The 23257-nt window shown below is 52.1% G+C and overlaps 1 protein-coding gene across 14 annotated transcripts in view; it reads right to left on the reverse strand.

Moving 5' to 3' along the window:
- Positions 1-23257, reverse strand: part of UBR4 (ubiquitin protein ligase E3 component n-recognin 4) — a 1723360-nt gene that overhangs the window by 294735 nt on the left and 1405368 nt on the right. For all 14 annotated transcript variants that reach the window (XM_086921716.1, XM_086921718.1, XM_086921717.1 and 11 more), the window contains 2 exons: positions 17345-17454; positions 17012-17153 (listed from right to left, as the gene is read on the reverse strand). In XM_086921716.1, the coding sequence (XP_086777842.1) occupies positions 17012-17153; positions 17345-17454 (252 nt within the window). The remainder of the gene's footprint in view (positions 1-17011; positions 17154-17344; positions 17455-23257) is intronic.

Here is a 23257-nt window from a genome sequence, read left to right on the forward strand (position 1 = left end):
AGAACCAGTTCCTGGGGCACTCCAGCCCCAGAGCTGGCGCAAGACCGGACAAAGGAAAGGGGGTGTAACCACCCCCCTTCCTGGTCCCACCCAGAGGAGGAACCTAGTCGTAGTGCAGCCCCCTTTAGCTGAATAAAGGTAGGAGCTGGTTCCATTCCCAGTTAGATTAATCTTGACAACTTCCACGAAGAAACTCTTAACCTTTGACCTCCTGATTCCAGAAGACTGAAGAATCTCCCCTATGGTCAGGGAGTGACCATACTGCTTCGCAGGCACCATCAAGCTCCTGTGCGGTTTGCTGCAAATCCTTCCATCCCGGAATCCGACGACTCAGCTCCACAAGACCCGGACCTCCAGACTCCTCTGACCTCTACCCACATCCACAGCACAGCTGGGACCCGTGGGTGCGACGAGCAACGTGGAGACGGCCATCTTGGGAAACCTGCACAGCGCTTCCAGCACGACCGCCGAGGGATCCTCGAGTGAGTGCATTGGGGTCTGAGAAGCCCCACACCGACGCAGCTCCTGCATCAAAGACCAGCCCCCCAGCGTCCACGAGATCTGCGTGGGGCCCTTTTGCCTGGTTGCTGCTTGTCCTGTTGTCTGGTCACTTGCCAGATGGCTAGTGACCTCTGAGACGACGATCCGAAGAATCCAACACTGCTGGTCTGGTCCCCCAGACTGGCCCTTGCTTCCTTGTGAAAGAGGAGCACCCCGGACCCTCCTGGTCCGCACCAGACGCCATCTTTGTTCCACCGCGTGGCTTGCATTAGCCAAGGCCTGTTGACTAGATTGACGATCCAACACCGCCAACAGCAGCAGACTACGTGGGGCAGCTCGTGCCTCCAGCCTGGTCGTGAAGAGCAGCTCCTGGTCCGCGCAGCTACAAAGAGAAGCGACCCTTTCTTCACCTGACTGCGGCGACAGCATCTGGTTCCCTCCTCGTTCCAGCACAATCACTGGCTAGTGACCGAGACTCTGTCCCCTTCCCTTTCAGGACTTCTTCCCAGTTCCATCCTTGGAACCACCGGACTCCTCCATCTGGCTGCCTGCCAGCAACTCCTTGTTTCAGGCATCACCGGGATCAACGCAGCAAACCCGACGCAACTTCAGCCCTATGCACCCGCAGCCTGTGGGTTAGGTAACTAAAGCTTCTAGGTGCTGAAGTCTGTGTTCACTCTCCTAGTGTCCAGGTCCCCCGTTTTTCCTCCATCCAGCCGGGTTCGTCCGGAATCCGTAACTTTCTAACACTGTAGTATCCATAGACGTTGGTACGCATCGTGCGTGAGAGTTTCCACTCTGCACGTGAGTGCCGTGGGCGTCCTGCTCCTTACTTACCTAGTTTGTAGCGTAGTCCCAGCGATCCTCCAGCCTCTGGATCTCCTTACAGTATTTTCTTTCCTCGAATTCCATTGTTTTGAGTATATGGTTTGTCGTGTCTCTAAGGCGCACTTGTAAATATTGTGTGAACTCGTATTTCCTTTTTAGTATTGTCATGTGCTTAGCCCTCTGACCTCAAAGAGTTCAGAGGTGTATGTTAGTTAATAAATATCTGTTTATTTTCATAACAACCTGTGTGGTGTCCTTTCATTTGGTATTCAAGGGGTTATATGTGGTAAAACAGCTGGCTTCACATGCCATTCAGAGTTTAGCCTAAAGACTGCTTTTGTCCACGCTACTAGGATAGCTGGTCTATAAGGTTGACTTACAACTAATCACCATAAGGGATGTTTGGACTGATACAAGGTGATCACTAGAACTAGTGAGCATCATATATCAGGCCACCTTCTCACAACGGTGATGGATTAAACCCAGATCTTTTGACTGGGTGTGAGTGTTTGATTGATTCAGATGATCCGTCCATAACCACCCCCTTTTGTACCGCTTTTGGCCGCCATAAGTGTGGCAGGGTATGCTCAGACGTGAGCCCCTTGCTCACTTTGCCACTGGATTCAAGCAAGCCGGGCTGAAGACGGCTGGAATGCCAGAAACCTGTCCTCGGAAGCTTGTTTCCGGTCCAGGGAAGACATGGCTTGGCAGTTCGGGATGCACTGTTCCCATGAGGCACAGGGTCAGACTGATTTGCATATAGCCATGTCTGAACTGGGGTGGCAGAGTGGGCTAATGAACGGTGATGGATTAAACCCAGATCTTTTGACTGGGTGTGAGTGTTTGATTGATTCAGATGCTCCGTTCATCACCACCCCCTTTTGTACCACTTTTGGCCGCCATAAGTGTGGCAGGGTATGCTCAGACGAGAGTCCCTTGCTCACTTTGCCACTGAATTCAAGCAAGCCGGGCTGAAGACGGCTGGAATGCCAGAAACCGGTCCTCGGAAGCTTGTTTCCGGTCCAGGGAAGACATGGCTTGGCAGTTCGGGCAGCACTGTTCCCATGAGGCACAGGGTCAGACTGATTTGCATATAGCCATGTCTGAACTGGGGTGGCAGAGTGGGCTAAAGAACGGTGATGGATTAAACCCAGATCTTTTAACTGGGTGTGAGTGTTTGATTGATTCAGATGCTCCGTTCATCACCACCCCCTTTTGTACCCCTTTGGCCAAGAGGGCCGTGACTTCCTGCTGGAAAAGTGCCAAGTGTTCACCCGACATCCGGCGGTACTGAGGTGGCATTGCTGGAGGGGTGGACTGAAAGGGGAGGGAGTAAACCTTGCGGATGATCTGCAACACCCACCTGTCTGTGATAGTGTGCCACAGGGGGAGGTGATGGCGGATCCTGCCACCCACTGGGGTGGGGTGCCCCCCAAAGGTCGGATTAGGAAGGTTTGGAGGTAGAAGCAGTGGGGGCGGACTGACCCCCATTCTGATTCCCAGACCAACCCATGTGGAAACCGCGTCTGCGCTGAGGCTAGTTCTGCACGGGTATGCTGAAGGAATGTGCTTGGGCGCCCCTTCCGTGGCCATGAAAGGAACGAAAACCAGAGTGGCTGGGTTTTTCGTGAAAAGACCTTAGGACTTGGCCATGGCCCGCGAGTCCTCAAAACGCTCCAGCGCACTGTCGGCTTTATCGCCAAACAGGCGAGTGCCATCAAAGGGCATGTCCATGAGTGAGCTTTGGTCATCTGGCGAGAACCCGTTAGATCTCAACCAGGCGTGGCGACAAAGCGCCACAGTCGTAGAATTTGCCCTACCTTGTGAGTCCACGGTGTCCAAACCACACCGAAACACAAGTCACTTACCTTTGCTAACGATATATCTGTAAGAAACATTAGTTATTTAGATTCCTTACCTTAGAATATCCCCAGGCGTCAGACTGGATCCGGATAGTTTTAGTCAGCAGTACCCCTGCGTGTCGGTAGATGTCGTCTGCGGCGTTGTGATCGCCGGGATGACGTCGCTGGAGTACTTAGACGCCGCCCTCGTGCGCGGTCAGTTCGGTACATAGCTTTCCGCACCACAAAGGCAGAGCCATGAAAGAAACCGACACTGGTGCCATGAAACTAGGGCCCTGACAGGGAATTTCCTTAACCCTAAACATCAGTTCGCAGAACGGGGAGGATGGGTGGGGCGGTAAAGAATCTAACTAACTAATGTTTCTTACAGATATATCGTTACCGAAGGTATGTAACTTGTGCATCTGAAAGAAACACGTTAGTTAGATTCCTTACCTTAGAATAGATACCCCAGCAATACCAACCCAGGTGGTGAGTCTGCGAACCAAAATCACACCAGGAAGTCCTGGAGAACTGAATAGCCAAAGAAGCCGTCTCTCCAGACTTGGCTGTCTAGGCAGTAGTGCAAACGTGTGCAGCGAGGCCCACGTAGCTGCCTGACAAATGTCCTGCAAAGGGACTCCCCGTCCCAGGGCAGTAGTAGCCGCCATGGCCCGAGAGGAATGGGCGTGCAGCCCCTCAGTAGGATCCTTTTTAGCCAAGGAATAACAGGCCTTAATGCACACAACGACCCACCGAGAGATTGTCCGTTTGTGCACCGCCCGTCCCTTCAAAGCGCCCATGTAGCCAACAAAAAGCTGGTCGTCCACCCGGAACGGTTGTGTGCGGTTCAGGTAAAAAGAAAGCACACGTTTTGGGTCCAGACGGTGGAGCCTCTCTTCCTCTTTTGAAGGATGCGGAGGCCGAAAGAAGGCGGGCAAGGTAATAGTCTGGCTGATGTGAAAGGCAGTAACCACCTTGGGTAGAAAAGAAGGACAAGTCCTGAGTAAAACTTTCCAGACAGAGAAGAAAGGAGGCTTAGAAGAAAGAGCCTGGAGCTCACTCACTCTTCTGGCAGAGGTGATGGAAACCAGGAAAGCAGTCTTGAGAGTCAGAAGACGAAGAGGACAGTTATGGAGAGGCTCAAAGGGAGCACACATCAGATAGGTTAACACCAGATTCAAGTCCCACTGAGGCATTATGAAGGGAAATGGAGGAAAAATGTGAGTAATGCCTTTCAAGAATCTATTCACAACAGGGGACTTGAAAAGAGAAGGCTGATCAGAAAGCCTCAAGAAGGCTGAAACAGCTAAAAGATATCCCTTGATGGTGCCCAGAGCAGAGCCCTGCTGGGCCAGGGAAAGAAGAAAGAGGAGAACCTCAGAAAGAGGGTCAGAAAGGGGATCCACAGCCTTTGCTGTGCACCATGCCACAAATGTGTTCCACATGAAGGTGTATACCGTTTTTGTGGAGGGCCGCCTGGCCGCCAGAATGACATCACAGACTTCAGGAGGCAAGTCAAATGGCATCAACTGTCGCCGCTCAATCTTCATGCATGCAGGTGGAGGCTGAACAGGTTCAGGTGGATGACCGTCCCCTGTAGCTGCGACAGAAGATCCTCCCGAAGAGGCAGTCGAAACGGGGGTTCGATGGACAGACTGACTAGCTCAGGATACCAGTATCTTCGTGCCCAATCCGGAGCTACAAGGATGACTTGGGCCCGGTAGCGCCTGATCTTCTTCAGCACTCTGGGCAAAAGTGGTATAGGCGGAAAGACTTATAACAGACCGCAACTCCACTGTCGACAAAAAGCATCTCCAAGCGAGTGCTGCCTTGGAAATTTCAACGCGCAGAACTGATTACATTGTGCGTTCTCTTTGGTGGCGAATAGATCTAACCAAGGCTGTCCCCACTGCTGAAATAGACCTTGCGCAACGTCTGAGTCCAGACGCCACCCGTGATCAATTATGCACCGACAGCTGAGTTCGTCCACCCTGGCGTTCATATAACCAGCCAGGTGTTGAACCACCAGGGTGATGCCCTGATGTTCCAGCCATGTCCAGAGGCGCAGAGCCTCCTGACAAAGGGTCCACGACCCCACCCCGCCCTGTTTGTTGCAATACCACATGGCAGTGGTGTTGTCCGTGAACACCTGCACTACACTTCCCCGGACAGAAGGTGTGAGAAGTTGGCCTGATATAGAATGTTCACTATTTTAGTGAGCACTTTGTATCAGTCCAAACAACCCTTATTGATGATTGGTTGTAAGTCAACCTTATAGACCAGCTATCCTAGTAGCATGGATACGAGCAGTCTTCGGGCTAAACTCTAGAGGGCGTGTTAAGCCAGCGGTTATACCATCACATATACCCCTTGAACACCAAGTGAAAGGACACCACACAAGTGTTATGAAAATAAACAGTGTATTTATTTAGATCACAACAGCCCTGTACTCTTTATGAGGACAGGGTACTAAGCACACAACAAAACTCTTACGAAAATACTATAAGTTGCACAATTTACACAAATGCCCGAGGGGCACGAAAAACCATATACTACAAAAGTGGAATGCGAAATTACTAGCAGGTAAATACTATACTAATAGGCTTTGGAATCGCTAGGACTTGACTACTGAACCTTCAGATTACTAGCAGGAGGCCTAGGGGACTCGGGTGAGGAGTGTGCACTCTCACGCGGGATGCGGGACAAAGTCTATGGAGGCTAGAAAAAGCAAAGTTAAGGATATCGGACGAATCCGACTAGTTAGGCTGAAAACGAAAAAGGATCTGGACCCTTGGATAGTGAGGCTATGCTGGGGCACCGAAATGCCGAAGTTACCTAGCCCAGGGGCTGCGGCTGCATAGGTCTGAAAAGACGTCGGGAATCCTCGTTGCAGTCTATGGAGCCTGAAAGAAGAAGTTGCTGGCAGGCGACCAGTGAAGATTGTTCCGTGGATCCAAGCCTGGATCGAAGATGGAGGACACCTGTAAGCAGAGGGGACCAAGTTCTGAATCACTAGCCAGTGATTAGATGGGCACCAGGATGGCACCGGATGGAGTCACCTCGACCAGGTGAGTGGGCGCCGCTGGGCTCTGCAGTCTCACGGACCAGGAGGCGTTGTCGGCGACCAGGATGGAGGTGCGAGCTGTCCCACGATGGTTGCTGCTGTCGACATCGCTGGACCCAGGATTGGGGCAACAAGTCTTGGCAAATTCAAGCCCACGCGGTGGACCTAAAATGGTGTCTGGAGTGGACCAGGAGGGTCCGGGGGGCTCCTCTTTTGGAAGGGAGCATGGGCCAGTCTGGAGCAACCAGACCAGCGGCGAAAGTGTCGAAGTTCGTCGTCAAACGGGCCAGTAGCCAACGGGCAAGTGACCTGGACAACGCGGTGAGCAGCAAAGAGCAGAAGGGCCCCACGCAGATCTCGTGGATGCTGGGGGGCTGGACTTCGGTGCTGGAGCTGCTCAGGGTCGGGGCTTCTGGGACCCCAAAGCACTCACTCGAGGATCCCTCGGCGGTCGTGCTGGATAGAAGTCGTGCAGTTCTGATGATGGCCGGTCCCTCGAGGTCTCGTCGCACCTACGGTTCTCATCTTAGCTGTAGAGGTAGGTAGAGGTCAGAGGTGCCAGGGAAGCCGGGTCTCGTCGTGCTGGTCAGTCGGATTCCGGAGGAAGGACGTGCAGCAAACCGCAGTGTTCTTGGATGGTGCCTGAGGATGCAGGGTGACTACTCCTTAGTCACAAGGGAGAAATCTTGAGAAGAAGTCGAGAGTTCCTTTCGTAGAAAGTAGTTTCAGGATTCAAAGATGATCTAATTTGGAAGGGGGCCCGCTCCTATCTTTATACTAGGAAAGGGGCTAGCACGCGACTAGGTCCTGCCCATGGGTGGTACCAGGAAGGGGGGTGGTTACACCCCTCTCCCATGCCGGACTTTCCCCAGCTCAGGGGCTGGTGTGCCCCTGGAACTGGTTCTAGCCGGCAGATGCATAGTGAGCACCGGGGTGCCACTTGCAGTCACCTTCCTCTAAAGCCCTGCCTACCCAGGATACACAAAACCCTGTCTGGGATGGTGCTAGCACCGCCCCTGACAGGAAACCCTTTGTCCAAGCTCCCCTCTCTGGAAGGACTCCCAGCGGCAGGGGGTCAGACTTGTGTCTGTGGTGGCAGCATCCATTTTGTGATGCTGAGGCTCGAGTTAACTTTAACCGGGGTTCACAGTTACATACATGTCGTGTCCCTCTAGAAGGGTGGAATGCTAACCCCGTCGCCAGAATTGGCGAGGGGTTAGTATTCCAATTCGTGTGACACCTTACTCGACATGTTTTGATAAAGCGATACCAAAGATAGCATTTAACCGCAAGGATTATAATGCACTTAAGAGTATATGGTACGCGTTATCATGGAACAGCTATTAGGACTTGGTTCCGCAAGCTGCAAACGGGCTCAGCTCATGCCAGAGCACCATCTCACACGATTCCAAGCACTCTGCCTTCAGGATTGTCAAGGCCTGCCATAGGAGTGACTGATAGGAATATGTGTGTCCATTTTAGGGTTAGATATAGGTATACTATATCTAAAGCAAAGGGTGATTACACCACCTTGCCCCAGCTGTCGTGCAGCCAGTTGTGTCAGATCTAGATGGCCAGTCAGGGGTGGCATAATACATGCTGCAGCCCCTGGTAGGCCCTCGGTACACCTATGCCCTGAGTTACAGGGTCTGACAAGGTGGTCCAGTACCAATTGGTTATGTACCTAAGGTACAGGGAATCCATTTTACAAAGAGAGCAGTAGGCCTGGGGTCCTGATTGGCAGGGTCCCAGGCCAACTAAGTCGGAAAACCAGCAAAACACCAGGCAAAAAGTTGGGGGCAACCATAGTCCGGTATCCACCTTCCTACAGAAGGTAGGAATGCCTTCAGTGCAAGTCGAATCGCACGCAGCTCCAGAAGGTTGGTATGGAGCCGGGACTCCGCCGGAGACCAGAGGTCTCTGATCTCCGCCTCTCCCATGTGGCCCCCATCCCAGGAGGTAAGCATCAGTCACCACTGTGTGCTCCGGTTGGGGAAGGGAGAGGGATCTGCCATTGCCCCAATCGAGGTCCGTGAGCCACCACTGCAACTGTTGTGCAGTGCCCTCCGAGATCAGGACATGGTCGGACAGGTTGCCCCGATGCTGTGCCCACTGGAACTTCAGGTCCCACTGCTGAGCCCGCATCGGCCACCTGGCGTGATGTACCAGTAGGACGTAGGAGGCCATCAGACCCAGCAGCTGTAGGGCCATCCTGACCGAAACTCGGGATAAAGGCTGAAAGATCGGAATCAGAGCCTGAATATCCCAAACCCGCTGCTCGGGAGGATAAACCTGAAACTGCGCTGAGCCCAGAACTGCTCCGATAAAGAGGAGCTTCTGGGAGGGACTCAGGTGTGACTTCAGCACGTTGATGGAGAACCCCAGCGAATGCAGGAGGTTGGCTGCAGTCTGGAGGTGGGTGACAACTGCTTGGGGCGAGCCCGCCTTCAACAACCAGTCGTCGAGATAGGGGAAGACTGGAACCCCTAATCTGCGCAGATGATCTGCGACCACCGCCATCACTTTCGTGAACACCCGAGGGGCACTGGTGAGGCCAAAGGGGAGCACGGTAAACTGAAAGTGCTCGTGGCCTACCGTGAACTGCAGGTAACACCGATGGGCCGGCAGGACAGGAAGATGGAAATAAGCGTCCTGCAAGTCCAACGCTACCATCCAGTCTCCAGGGTATAGGGCAGCCAAAACCCGAGCTAACGTCAGCATCTTGAACTTCACCTTCCGGAGGAAGACGTTGACGCTCCTGAGGTACAAGATAGGGTGCAGGCTCCCTTTGCCCTTCTTGGGAACCAGAAAGTAGTGGGAGTAACAACCCTTACCTACTTCTAGGCAAGGAACGCGTTCGATGGCCCCCTTGGCCACGAAGGCGTAACTTCCTCCTGCAGAAGTGTGAACTCCCGTCAAGTGGTGGCACTGCGGTGGCATGGCTGGAGGGGTCGCCTTGAAGCGGAGGGAGTAGCTCCTTTGGACGATTTGCAGCACCCACCTGTCCGAAGTGATGGTACGCCAGTGGAGCAGGTGATGGCGAACTCTGCCTCCCACTGGCGTGGAATGGGCCTGAAAGCTCAGACTAGGAAGGCTTTGAGGCAGATGCTGCGGAAGCGGATGTGGACTGACCGGCTCTCTGTCCCCCTGCTCTGCCACGGCGGAATGTAAGTCAGCGACCGCGTTGAGGTTGGTTCTGCGGCCCGCCGCTGGCCGAAAGTGCGGGGTGCCCCTTCCTTGGCCACGAAAGGAGCGAAAAGCAGAAGTTTGCTGGCGCTGGGCCGACAGCCCCAAGGACTTGGCCCTGGAGTCCTTAAAGCGCTCCAGCGCGCTACCTGCTTTGTCGCCAAAGAGGCGACGTCCATCAAAAGGCATGTCCATGAGAGTGCTCTGGACATCCCTTGAAAAGTGTGTGGACCTCAGACAGTAGTGACGACGAATCGCCACTGTCATTGCAATCGCTCTGCCCACCGAGTACGTGGTGTCAAGTCCACATCGAATGGAGTACCGATCTGCATCCCGACCCTCAGCAAGAGCCTGGGCGAGCCATGTCCTGGCCTACTCCGGACACTGGGGAGGCACGCCCGCCACCGTATCCCACAGAGAGTGGGTGTAACGGTCCAAAAGGCATGCAGTATTAATGGACCACAATCCTAGACTGAGGGAGGAAAACAGTTTCTTGCCAAACTGTTCCAGCCTTTTGGATTCCCAGTCCGGGGGTGCGGTCGGTAAGGCAGTTTGGGACATGGAGGCCTGAATAACCCGACTCTCAGGGGTGGGGTGGCTGGACAGAAAGCAGGGGTCTCCCGGAGCTGGGTGGTGGTGTCCGGCCACGTTCCGATCCACACGAGGGATTGTGGTGGGCTTGGACCAAGTGCCCATCAGAACGTCAGTGAGGGCCTCATTAAACTGCAGTAGAGGCTCCGAAGAGCTTACTGGTGGTTGAAGCATCTCGTGAGGATGTCAGTCCTGTACAGTCCTCACGGCCGCTGCAGGGAGCTCAAGGCCCAAGGCCTTGGCCGCCTTGCGCAGCACCAGAGCATAAGTAGCTTCCTCCTCCGTAGAGACGGAAGGAGGAGAGAGAAAACCAGTGTCAGGCGAAGTGTCTAGACCACTGGCCTCCCCTAGCTCATCTGCCCAGTCCTGACTTCACTGGCACTGCTGTGCCAGAGGATCCTCAGACCCCTCCCAGTCTTCCCCTTCATCCGTGTCCTGATAAACAGGCAGAAGTGACGGAGCCGGGGCATGGGTGAACGACTCACCATTCGGCGTCGGAGACGGCGCCGGTCAGACGCCGAGACAGGGCTGAAAACAGGGCGGACATTTCCCGAGGACGGCGCTGGTGGTGGCTCTGAGGGGGTCGGTGCCGGCGGAGGAGTAGTGAGGTAGACCGGCGTCGACCGGGATCCAGGCCTGGATGCCACGGGGTCCTGCGGCGCCAGGACCAAAGTCACCGGTGGCGCCGAAGCCGCAGGCAACACAGGGCTAGGACCCCCAGTCGAACCTGCGGGGATCGAAGGCACGCGGGCAGGGCCGACGGCGGAAAGAGCCCTCATGGCCACAAGGAAGTCTCGAATCTGCTCCGGAGTCGCATTGAGCCCAGGGACCGGAGGGTGTGGGGCTGGATGCGATTGCGCGGGCTCCACCGGAGCAGTGAGGGCGGGGCCACCTGAATCCTCGGCTGAGTCGCGAGACCGGCGAGGGGAGGTTGCAGAACGATGGAGTTTCTTTGACTTCTTTTTGCCATGCCTGGACTTACCAGAGTGCGAGGATTTGGATCCTGATGATCGGTGATGACTTCGACTCCGCGACTGGTCCCTCGACTTCCTCCTCGACCGGGACCTCGAGCGGCGAGGAGCCGACTGCCGGAGCTTGAGTAGTTTACAGGAACCCTTCCGCCTTGGCTTCGACGTCGAGGCCCAGCAGTCGGGGCACGACTTGTCATTGTGGTTGGCACCCAAATAGAAGAGACACTGGTTGTGGTGGTCGGTAACCGACATCAGTCGGCTTGAACCCGGGCATCCATACAGGCACCAGGAGTCGAGTAGACTCAAAAAAGATAGACAAAAATGTCCAAAAAGTTAGTCAAAAAATTACTAAGGGTACGCTCTTCCCGGATCGGAGCAGGTCTTGTCGTCGTGGTCGGGGCCCAGACAGTGAAGGCACCGGCGATGGGGGTCGGTAACCGACATCATTTGGTTGAAGTCGGCACAGGGTTTGAACCCGGGGATCCCTACCGGCACCAATGGAGTTGTTCGACTCGAAAAACAGATCAAAAAGGATCGAAAAAGTTTAGACAAAAAATGACTAAAGGGTACCACTTTTACCAGATCGGCACTTGCTGGAGCGGAAAAAAGAAGAACTTATGTCAGCGTGCGAGGGCGGCGTCTAAGTAATCCAGCGACGTCATGGCGCCGACGACTGATGCGGAGCCGCAGACACCCCCTACCGACGCGCAGGTGTACGGCTAACGAAAAACTTTACGGATCCAGTGTGACGCCTAGGGATATTCTAAGGTAAGGAATCTATCGCTACATGTTTCTTTCAGATATGTCTCACAACTAGGGCCCTGAAAAGGGAACAAACCTAGCCCTAGCAAATACGTCTGCAGAGCAGGGAGGCAGGAGTGTGTCTGTAAGGAATCTGCAGCTAGACATTGTCTCTAGCAGATAAAGCATTACCAAAGTTAATGAACTTGTTCATCTGATAGAGACTTCTAGCTGCAGATTCCTTACCTTTGTATTAGATACCCAAGCCATACCCTCCTGGCGGTGGGCTGCGGACAGATTTTCTACACTAAAACTTCCCAAAGGCCCCAACGGGCAAAATGCCTATCTCTGTGGACATGACAGTTCAAGCAGTACTGGTAAACGTATAAAAAGAGGCCCATGTTGCTGCCTGGCAGATGTCCAGGACTGGGACACCCCGAGCCAAAGCACTGGTTGCAGCTTCTCCCCTGATGGAATGAGCATGTAAGCCTTCACGAAGCAGCTTCCTAACCAGAGCATAGCAGATCTTGATACAGATAACAACCCAGTGTGAAATGGTCAGTTTCTGCACTGCCTGACTTTTTCTAGCTCCCAAGTCACCCACAAAGAGTTGGTTGTCCACCCGCAACTCTTTTATGAGGTCTTTTTGGGACTAGACGGTGGAGACGCTCTTCTCTCTTAGAGGGATGTGGGGGTGGGGGGGAGAGTAGAAAAGGTGAGCAGCATGAATGATTGACACAGATGGAGTGGGGTCACCATTTTTGTTGAGAATAAAGCACGGGTAATAAAGCACCACCTTATTCACAAAAGTCCTCACGTCTGGAGGCTTGTAAGACAAAACCTGTAAACCACTCACCCTCCGGACAGATGTTATCGCCACCAGAAAGGCTGTCTTCAGGGTATGCAGCCGGAGGAGAGAATTATGTAATGTCTCAAAGGGAGCACGCATGAGAAATGTGAAGACCAAATTAAGTTCTCACTGCGTCATGACAATGGGCATAAGTGGAAACATATGTACAAGCCCTTTTAAGAACCTATTTACAATAGGGGACTTGAATAAAGAGGGTTAGTCAAGCAGCTGCAAGTAAGCGCACAGAGCAGAAAGATAACCCTTTAGAGTACCCAAGGCAGAGTGCTGTTGGGCAAGTGTAAGAATAAAATTAGACAGAGAAGCAGAAAGCGGGTCAATAGACCTTTCTGAACAATATTTTACACCTTTTTGCTAATGGCAGGCGTATACCATAGTAGTGGATGGCCGTCCGGCACCAAAATAACATCACATATTTCTGGAAGAAGGTCGAAAGCTGTCAACTGTCGCTGCTCAATCTCCACGCAAGTAGGAGGAGAGTTGACAGGTTCGGGTGAAGGACCCTCCCTTGCTGCGGTGACGTCAGCGCGCAAGGGTGGAGCCTAAGTACCCTCTGTGATGTCGTCTCGGAGCGGTCGACGCCAGTGAAAGACGCGGAGCGGCAGGACGCCACCTACTGAGGCGCAGGGGTACTGCTAAGCAAAACTTTCCGGGCGCATGGGGATATTCTAAGGTAAGCAATCTATCAATAACGTGTCTCTTTCAGATATGGCCTTGCAGAACCCAATTAGGAATGCTTGGAGAATTAAGCTGCAGAGGGCTGGGTGGCAGACGACTTCTGGCTACCATTTTGAGTTCGGAATGAACCATGTCCTTGCACAACTTAGGGAATCTACGCAGGACGGTGGCAGGATATGGCTGACTTACTTGAAAACCCCTTCCATTGCCTCGAAAGGGGTGAAAGTTAGACTGGCCACGAGGTTTGACTGAGAGGCAAAAGGATCTGCCGCAGCACGAGATTTCTTGAAGAGCTCCAAGGCTGAGTCCGCTTTCTCTCCAATAAGACAAAGGGCATATTTATGAATTTAGCCTGGACAGCACCCGAGAAGCCAGATTGCGCCGGAAGGCCACAGTCGACAAAACTGCTATGCCCAGAAAGTCAGTTGTGTCCAAGCCAAATCTAATGGAGAATTTTGCAATATCTTTCCCATTCTTCACTGCCTGGGAGAGCATGGCCCGGCCTCCTCCGAAACTGTTTCCCAAAGGGTGTGTGAGAAACGGCTCATTTGGAAGTATGCTGTATTCACCGACCGCAATGGCAGGCTGGTAGAAGAAAACATCATCTTCCTAAGTGCGTCCAGCCACTTGGATTCCTGATCCGGAGTAGCGGAAGGGAATGTGCCATGGGACGTCAAAGCCTGAACCACCAAGCTCTCAGGGGTGGGATGTTGACTAAGGAGCTTTAAATTGCCCGGTGCAGGGCAATGGCAGCATGCAATTGTCCTGTTCACAGGAGCCGCTGTGGTAAGCTTGGACCACGTGCCTAGAAGGTCATATGCAAGTGCTTCATTAAAGGGCAATAGGGGTTCGGATGTGGAAGTCCCAGGCTGAAGCACCTTGGTCAGAAGATTAGTCCTGACCTGCACAGAGGGCAGTTTCAGGTCAAGGACCTCTGCTGCCGACCATGGCATATGATGCTCCCTCCTTTGTAGCCACACAGGTGGAGAGCGCATACCAGAATCTGGAGATGTGTGCAGTCCACTGGCTTCGCCAAGATCCTTATACCAGTCCAACTGTTCCACCGGAACATCAAGTTGTTGTTCTAAAGGGTTCATAAACCCCTCCTAATCCTCACCCATGCCGGAAACTTCCTCAAAATGCACTGGCAATGACATAGAACCTCTGGGATGTGCCGGAATCGATGCCGAGCGTGGTCGGTCCGGCTAACAGGATGTGGCTGGTGCCGGGGGCATTGACTTCGGGTCAGACACCTGGGAAGGTCTCGTTGGCACGATCAGCCTCGACTTGGAACGGCAATTCGATATATGAGACCCCGCCATAGCCGATGGCATAGAACCTGGTGGGGCCGAAGTATCAACGGAGGGTTGGCCCGCTCAAAGACGCGGTGTATGGCCTCATAAAAACCCTTCATTTGAGCGGGGGGTCGAACCGGCTCACAGAAACTGGGTGAGGCGCGGAGTGGAACCTGGCTCAGCTTCGTAGAACCGTGCCTAGAGCATTGATGTTCCTTACCTGTGACGTCCACACACGAAGTCCGTTTGACTTCTTTTTGTGCCTCTTCCCTGAGCGTCCCAAGGACCTCGAGTGAGAAGAAGAGGACTTGAGGCTCCTGTAGCAGTCCTGTGACCTCCTTTTCCTCTAACAGGATCTCAGAAGAGTCACGCTCGACCGTGTCGACTGCCGGGCCGCAGGGAACTTCAAAGATTACTCTTGCAAGGCCTTCGGGAGCCATGGCCTGGCATTCGGAGCATGACTTTGGGTTGTGGTCGCGATTGAGGCACCACAAGCAAATGAGGTGGGGGTCGGTTACCTACATGGTGCGGTGTCAGGTGACATACGTTTTGAATACTGTATGCCTAGATGACATCCTCGACCCACAAGAAAATGTTTTCAACAAAATGTAAAAAAAAGTCTGGCAAAAAAAAGACAGAGGGGTAGCTCTTCCGAGATCAGCGCTTAACCTGCTTGGAAAGAAAAGAACTGAAGTTCACATGCCTGGGAGGCGCCTATATAGGTGACCGCAACATCATAACCAACGCTAATGCATTCATCATGATGTGCTGAACAGAGCCGCCTAACGGCGTGCAGGGGTACTACTCACGCAAATATTTCCGGATCCAGTCTGACGCCAGGGGAAATTCAAAGGTAAGGAATCTGCAGCTACAAGTGTCTATCAGATATAATCTTCACTATGGAATGGACTCTTACTCTACAGACTTTTTCGCAGTCGGAAGAATCAGATCATTTCTAGGATTTTTTACAGACATAAGCTCTGATGTCAATAATGCAGAGCTCAGTGTCATCTTTGGCTCCAATACAGACTCTACTGCTGGTTCCTCTTTCTTTTCTTTTAAATTAACAATTCCAAAAGTGTCAGAGGCATCATGACAATAGGCTGGGGAAGAGCTAAAGCGGCTGGCATAAACTGAACTGTAGAAACTCCAAAGGACTGATGGTCTGTGAGATTTGCCAATATGGCCTTTTGGAAAGGTTGAAGTTGCCCTGAAATACCATATGAGTGTGGAAAACTACTTAACAAATGTAACTTGCCCAGTATCGGAATGGGTTAAGTAGAGAAAGAGTTGGAATACTCCCTGGTGACCTTCCTTCTCTTTCTTGGATTGTCATGAGACAACAAGGAGGTAGTTTATGTTGTTAGGTCGCCTCTAGCCCTCTGTTTAGATGATTTCTTTTGGTGACATATGGACTTTGATTTAGAGACAGAAACCTTAACAGAAGTGATACACTAATTGGGTTCCCTTTGTCTGATGGATTTTTGATCCATCAGTGAGCATAACGCATAGAAACAGTCATGTGTTTTCTCAGACCATAAAGACATATTAAAAGAGTGTATGCTACTGACATAGGTAGGGGCATTTAGTGTAGGAATTAATGGCCAAAGACTTAGGAGACTTACTCCCCGAAAAGACGAAAATCTGACAACAAACAAATTGAGCAAAACCGGTCAACCCTGGTACTCACATCTGTAGGATGTGGAAAGAAATGTAACCAATGTAGACAGCAATTGAGATACTCTATAGTCAATCCTTTATGTCACTGATCGTAGAGTCTTGTGGATCGGCAGCTGAAGCCAAGCAGCACCACCTTGACCGACTGACTGTTTAGCTTCAAATTTAAAGATCCAGTTGGTGCCACTGGTGACTGAAAATGTGGGTTAACGATAAACCTTCATGTTAGGAATGGGTCTAGTAAGATTAGAGCTAAGTAAGGAAGGTAAAACATTTTGGTTGCATTCACTTGGCGGGTGTTGGCCAGTTTCAATAGTACATGCATGAAACCATCGAATTTTATTAATCTATTTATGGAACTTTCCCCTGGATTACAAGGGGAAACAACAGATCATTAAATAAGCAATTAGGAACTTGGAGAAAGAAAAGCAAGAACAAAGCCTGCAGCAGTGCATCCTGGCAGACATGGCAAGTGAAAAGTCCATGCTAGCTTGCACTCTGTATAAAAAAATACACTTCAGAGTAAAATTTTAACATTGATGAGAAATTAACTAACATTCACCATACAACAGTTGTACGTGTCTTTATAAGACTCCCCCCATCATGGGTATCTTGTCCAGATTTGCATGCTTTGATTCAACAAGTCAGCCTGTGGATGGATGGATGGATGTAAGCAATGGGTATGGTGAATATCTAATGCTTAAGAATCATCATTTATCAACTTCTCAGCAAACCAATATAAATGAAAGACACAGTCTGCATCATACCTTGGTGATAAGGTTTCCAACATATGGCAGAACACCACGTGCTGCCAGGTACACCTTCCAGTCAGCTGGCTTTATAAGCTTCTGGTAGAGCGCTAAGTACTCAGCGGCACATTCCCCAGCAATACTCAGCTCATCCAAATAACTGGGGAAAAGAAAGAGAGCTGGATTCAAACACAATTCTTTTAAAAAAGCAACACAATCTTGATTCCGACCAAAAGCCTCAAATTAGCTGATTGACTCATCAATCCTAGATCAAGTAACATGATCATAGACTGGATTTCTCTGTAAAATGTACATGGAACTGAGCACTGTGCTGAGTTTTGATATGCGCACCTGGTAAGAAGGTCCAAGACCTGTTGTTTCCGGCTCGGAATGGTTGCCATGGCTTCCACAATGGTGCATGCTGCCTGTCGCGCTGCCTGGGTTGCTGGTGTAAAAAGCACCTACAGAACAAAATCATCATAAAATGACTGGTTGCAGAAACCTTCACGAACACTCCAAAGTTGGAAATAAAGGTTTTATGTGGTGCAACCCCCCCCCCATCCCAATTACGATATTCCTCAACTTCAGAGCAGAAGACCCTTCACAGCAGCAGACTCAACTAATCTCCGATAAAACCATCAGCAAAGCCCACAAACCTAATAGCTTATCAGGAGTCTGCTGTCCTGCTATCAGGTAGTGCTCACTAGCGCATTATGGGGTTTGGCTTTCAGCCCTACTACAGAACACTCTGAATGACACTTCAAACCTTGCTCCATTTTTCACTCCAATTATGGTTTTCGCACTATTTTACAGGTACATTCTCGTCCATCTAGTCCCAGATCATGTCCTAAGAATGAGCCATGTTTATCCCATTACTACCTAATCCCTACAAATGTTAATGTTGAATATATACACCCCTTAATGACTGTCCTCGGTCTCTGCTCCACTATTCGTGCTGGTACTAGTTTCTCTATTTAGGTTCTTAAAGCACAAGTTACTTACCTTCGGTAACGATATATCTGTAAGAAACAGTAGTTAGTATTAGATTCCTTACCTTAGAATATCGCCAGGCGTCAGTCTGGATATGGAAACGTTTGCATAGCAGTACCCCTGCGTGTCGCTAGGCATCGTCTGCGGCCCGCGTCCGTCGTTGGCGTCGGGATGACGTCGCCGGAGTACTTAGACGCCGCCCTCGTGCGCTGATGTCAGTTCTTATACACAGCTTTTCCGTGCCAGAAACACAGAGCCATGATAAAAAACCAACACTGGTGCCATAAAATTAGGGCCATGAAAGGGATGACCTTAACCCTAGATATCGGATCGCAGAACGGGGAGGATGGGTGGGGCGGTAAGGAATCTAATACTAACTACTGTTTCTTACAGATATATCGTTACCAAAGGTAAGTAACTTGTGCATCTGAAAGAAAAAGGTTGAATGAAAGGAGTCTTGTCCTGCGCGAACTTTGCCCAATGGGCGTCAAGGCGCCTACTTCATAAATTAGTATTAAAATTAGTAATAAATTCCTTACCTTAGAATAGATACCCCAGCAATACCAAACCCGGTGGTGGGTCTGCGAACCAGGATCACACCAGAAAGACCTGGAGAACGGAACGGCCGAAAAAGCCATCGCTCCAGACTTGGCTGTCCAGGCAGTAGTGCCTTGCAAACGTGTGCAGCGAGGCCTTGCAAACGTGTGCAGCGAGGCCAACGTAGCTGCCCTGCAAGGGGACTCCCCGACCCAGGGCAGTAGTAGCCGCCGTGGCACGAGTGGAACGGGCACGCAGCCCCACAGGAGGCTCCTATTTAGCCAGTGAATAACAAGCCTTGATGCACAAAACGACCCGTCGAGAAATGGTCCGTTTGTGCACCGGCCGTCCCATCTTAGCACCCACGTAACCAACAAAGAGTTGGTCATCCACCCGGAACAGGCATGTGCGATCCAGATAGTATGAGAGAGCACATTTTGGGTCCAGACGGTGGACCTCTCCTCCTCTTTCGAGGGATGCGGAGGCGGAAAGAAGGTGGGCAAGGTGATGGACTGCCTGATGTGAAAGGCTGTGACGACCTTGGGCAGGAAAGAGGGACGTGTCCGTAAGACAACTTTGTCTGGATGGACAGAAAAGAAAGAAGGTTTAGAAGAAAGAGCCTGGGGCTCACTCACTCTCCTGGCAGAGGTGATGGCAACCAGAAATGCAGTTTTAAGAGTGAGAAGATGAAGAGGACGGTTATGAAGTGGCTCGAAGACAGCGCACATCAAAAAAGTCAGAACAAGATTCAAGTCCCACTGAGGCATCACGAAAGGATCAGGAGGAAACATATGAGTGATGCCCTTCAAGAACCTATTTACAACATGGGACTTGAAAAGAGAGGGCTGATCAGGAAGCCTTAAGAAGGCAGAAAAGGCAGAGAGGTAGCCCTTAAGAGTGCCCAGAGCAGAGCCCTGCTGGGCAAGAGAAAGAAGAAATAGAAGAGGCTCAGAAAGGGGGGCAGAGAGTAGATCCACAGCCTTTACTGTGCACCATGCCACAAATGTGTTCCACCTGCAGGCGGGTACCGATTTTGTGGAGGGACGCCTGGCTTCCAGAATCACATCACAGACTTTAGGAGGCAAGTCAAATGGCCTCAACTGTCGCCGCTCAATCTCCACGCATGGAGGTGGAGCCTGGACAGGTTCAGGTGGAGGAACGTCCCCTGCTGCTGCAACAGAAGGTCCTCCTGAAGAGGCAGACGAATCGGGGGATCGACTGACATGCTGAGTAGTTCGGGATACCAGTATCTTTGTGCCCAGTCCGGAGCCACAATGATGACTTGGACCCGGTCGCGCCGGATCTTCTTCAGCACTCTGGGCAGAAGAGGTATAGGCGGAAAGGCATACAACAGACTGCATCTCCACTCGCGACGAAAAGCGTCTCCGAGCGAATGCCGCCTTGGAAATTCCAATGCGCAGAACTGATGACATTGCGCGTTCTCTTCTGTGGCGAATAGTTCTAAATAAGGCTCTCCCCACTGCTGAAAGAGACCTTGCGCCACGTCTGAGTTCAGACGCCATTCGTGATCCATCATGCACAGACGACTGAGTTTGTCCTCCCTGGCGTTCAGGGATCCTGCCAGGTGTTGAATCACCAGGGTTATGCCCTGATGTTTCCAGCCATTGCCTGAGACGCGGAGCCTTCTGGCATAGGGTCCACGACCCCACCCGCCCTGTTTGTTGGAGTACCACATGGCGGTGGTGTTGTCCGTGAACACCTGCACTACACTCCCCCGGACAGAGGGGAGGAATGCTTTCAGTGCCAGTCGGATCACCCGCAGCTCCAGAAGGTTGATGTGGAGCAGGGACTCCGCCAGAGACCAGAGGCCTCTGATCTTCGCCTCTCCCATGTAGCCCCCCCAGCCCAGGATGGACGCATCCGTCACAACAACGTGCTCCCTTTGGGGAAGGGAGAGGGATCTGCTGCTGACCCAATCGCGGTCCGTGAGCCACCACTGCAACTGTCTTGCAGTGCCCTCGGAGATCAAAACATGGTCGGACAAGTTGCCCTGATGCTGGGCCCACAAACTTCAGGTCCCACTGCAGAGCCCGCATCCGCCACCTGGTGTGATGCACCAGAAGGATGCAGGAGGCCATCAGCCCCAGAAGCCGCAGTGTCAACCTGACCGAGACTCGGGATAAAGGCTGAAAGATCGGAATCAGAGCCTGAATATCCCGAACCCACTGTTCGGGAGGATAAACCCAAAACTGCGCCGAGTCTAGAACCGCTCCGATGAAGAGGCGCTTCGGAGAGGGGCACAGGTGTGACTTCGGCACATTGATGGAGAACCCCAGCAGATGTAGGAGGTTGGCCTTAGTCTGGAGGTGGCTAACGACTGTCTTGGGCGAGCCCGCCTTTAACAACCAGTCGTCGAGATAGAGAAAGGCTGAAACCCCTAATCTGCGCAGATGAGCTGCACCACCGCCATCACTTTCATGAACACCCGAGGGGCGCTGGTAAGGCCGAAGGGGAGCACAGTAAACTGAAAGTGCTTGTGGCCTACCATGAACAGCAGGTGGCGCCGGTGGGCCGGCAGGACAGGGATGTGAAAATAAGCGTCCTGCAAGTCTAACACTACCATCCAGCCTCCCGGGTCTAGGGCAGCTGAGACCTAAGCCAGAGTCAGCATTTTGAACTTCTCCTTTTGGAGGAAGCCGTTGACGTCCTGCAGGTCCAAGATAGGGCGAAGGTGTGAGAAGTTGGCCTGATATATAGTGCTCACTATTCTAGTGATCACTGTGTATCATACCAAACGACCCTTATTGATGATTGGTTGTAAGTCAACCTTATAGACCAGCTATCCTAGTAGCATGGACAAGAGCAGTCTTTAGGCTAAACTCTAGAGGGCGTGTTAAGCCAGCTGTTTTACCATCACATATACCCCTTGAACACCAAGTGAAAGGACACCACACAAGTTGTTATGAAAATAAAGGATATTTATTTATAACAAGTCTACCCTGATCTCTTTATGAGTCAGGGAGCTAAACACACAACAAAACTCTTACGAAAATACTTTAAGTCGCACAATTTACACAAATGCCCGAAGGGCACGAAAAACCATATACACTAAAAGTGGAATGCGAAATACTAGCAGGTAAGTAACAAGATCCAGAGGCTTCAGGATCGCTAGGACTACACTACTGAACCCTAAGGTTAGGAGCAGGAGGCCTAGGGAGAGCGGGTGCAGAGTGTGCACTCTCACGCGGGATGCGGGACAAAGTCTATGGAGGCTAGTATTTGTAAAGTTACTGTTATCGGACGAATCCGACTAGATAGACTGGAAACGACAAAGGATCTGGACAGTGAACCTACGTTGGAGCACCGAAATGCTTAGGTTACCTAGCCCAGGGGCTGCGGCTGCATAGGGTTCAAAAGACGTCGGGAATCCTCGTTGAAGTCTATGGAGCCTGAAAGAAGAAGTTGCTGGCAGGCGACCAGTGAAGATATTCGGAGGGATCCAAGCCTGGATCGGTGATGGAGACGACCTGAAAGCAGAGGGGACTCAGTTCTTAATCACTAGCAAGTGATTAGGTGGGCACCAGGATGGCACCTGATGAAGTCACCTCGACCAGGTGAGTGGGCGACGCTGGACTCTGCTGTCCCTCGGACCAGGAGGCGTTGTCGGCGACCAGGCTGGAGGTGCGAGCTGTTCCACGAAGGTGTCTGGTGTCGGCGATGGTGGACCCAGGATTGGGGCAACAAACCTTGGCAAAGTCAAGCCCACGCGGTGGAGTCAAGATGGCGTCTGGAGTGGACCAGGAGGGTCCGGGGTGCTCCTCCCTTGGAAGGGAGCAAGGGCCAGTCTGGAGCAACCAGACCAGCGGTGTAATCGTCGTGGTTCATCAGGAGGGCCACTAACCAGCAGGCAAGTGACCGGACAACGCGGTGAGCAGCAAAGAGCAGAAGGGCCCCACGCAGATCTCGTGGTTGCTGGGGGGCTGGACTTCGGTGCTGGAGCTGGTCAGGGTCAGGGCTTTTCAAACCCCAAAGCACTCACTCGAGGATCCCTCGGCGGTCGTGCTGGTTAAGCGTTGTGCAGTTTTGAAGATGGCCGGTCCCTTCAGGTCTCGTCACACCCACGAATCTCAGCTGGGCAGATGATGCAGGTAGAGGTCAGAGATGCCAGGAAATCCGGGTCTCGTCGAGCTGGGCAGTCTTGATCCGGAGGATGGACTTACAGCAAACCGCGATGCTTAGATGGTGCCTGCGGGTGCAGGGTGGCTACTCCTTAGCCACAAGGGAGAGTCTTCAGAAATGGTCGAGTCCTTTCGTGGAAAGTAGTAAAGATTCAGAGTTATCTAATTTGGGAAGGGGGCCTGCTCCTACCTTTATTCTAAAAAAAGGGGCAGGCACGCGACTAGGTCCTGCCCATGGGTGGGACCAGGAGGGGGGTGGTTACACCCCTCTCCCTTGTCCGGACTTTCCCCAGCTCAGGGGCTGGTGTGCCCCTGGAACTGGTTCAAGCCGGCAGATGCATAGTGAGCACCGGGGTGCCACTTGCAGTCACCTTCCTCTCAGCCCTGCCTACCTGGGATACACAAAACCCTGTCTGGGATGGTGCTAGCACCGCCCCAGACAGGAAACCCTTTGTCCAAGCTCTCCTCGCTGGAAGGACTCCCAGCAGCAGGAGGTCAGATTTGTGTCTGTGGTGGCAGCATCCATTTTGTGATGCTGAGGCTCGAGTTAACTTTAACCGGGGTTCACAGTTACATACATGTCGTGTCCCTCTAGAAG

This window comes from Lissotriton vulgaris, chromosome 5, assembly GCF_964263255.1.
Source record: "Lissotriton vulgaris chromosome 5, aLisVul1.2, whole genome shotgun sequence".
NCBI classification, from domain to species: domain Eukaryota; kingdom Metazoa; phylum Chordata; class Amphibia; order Caudata; family Salamandridae; genus Lissotriton; species Lissotriton vulgaris.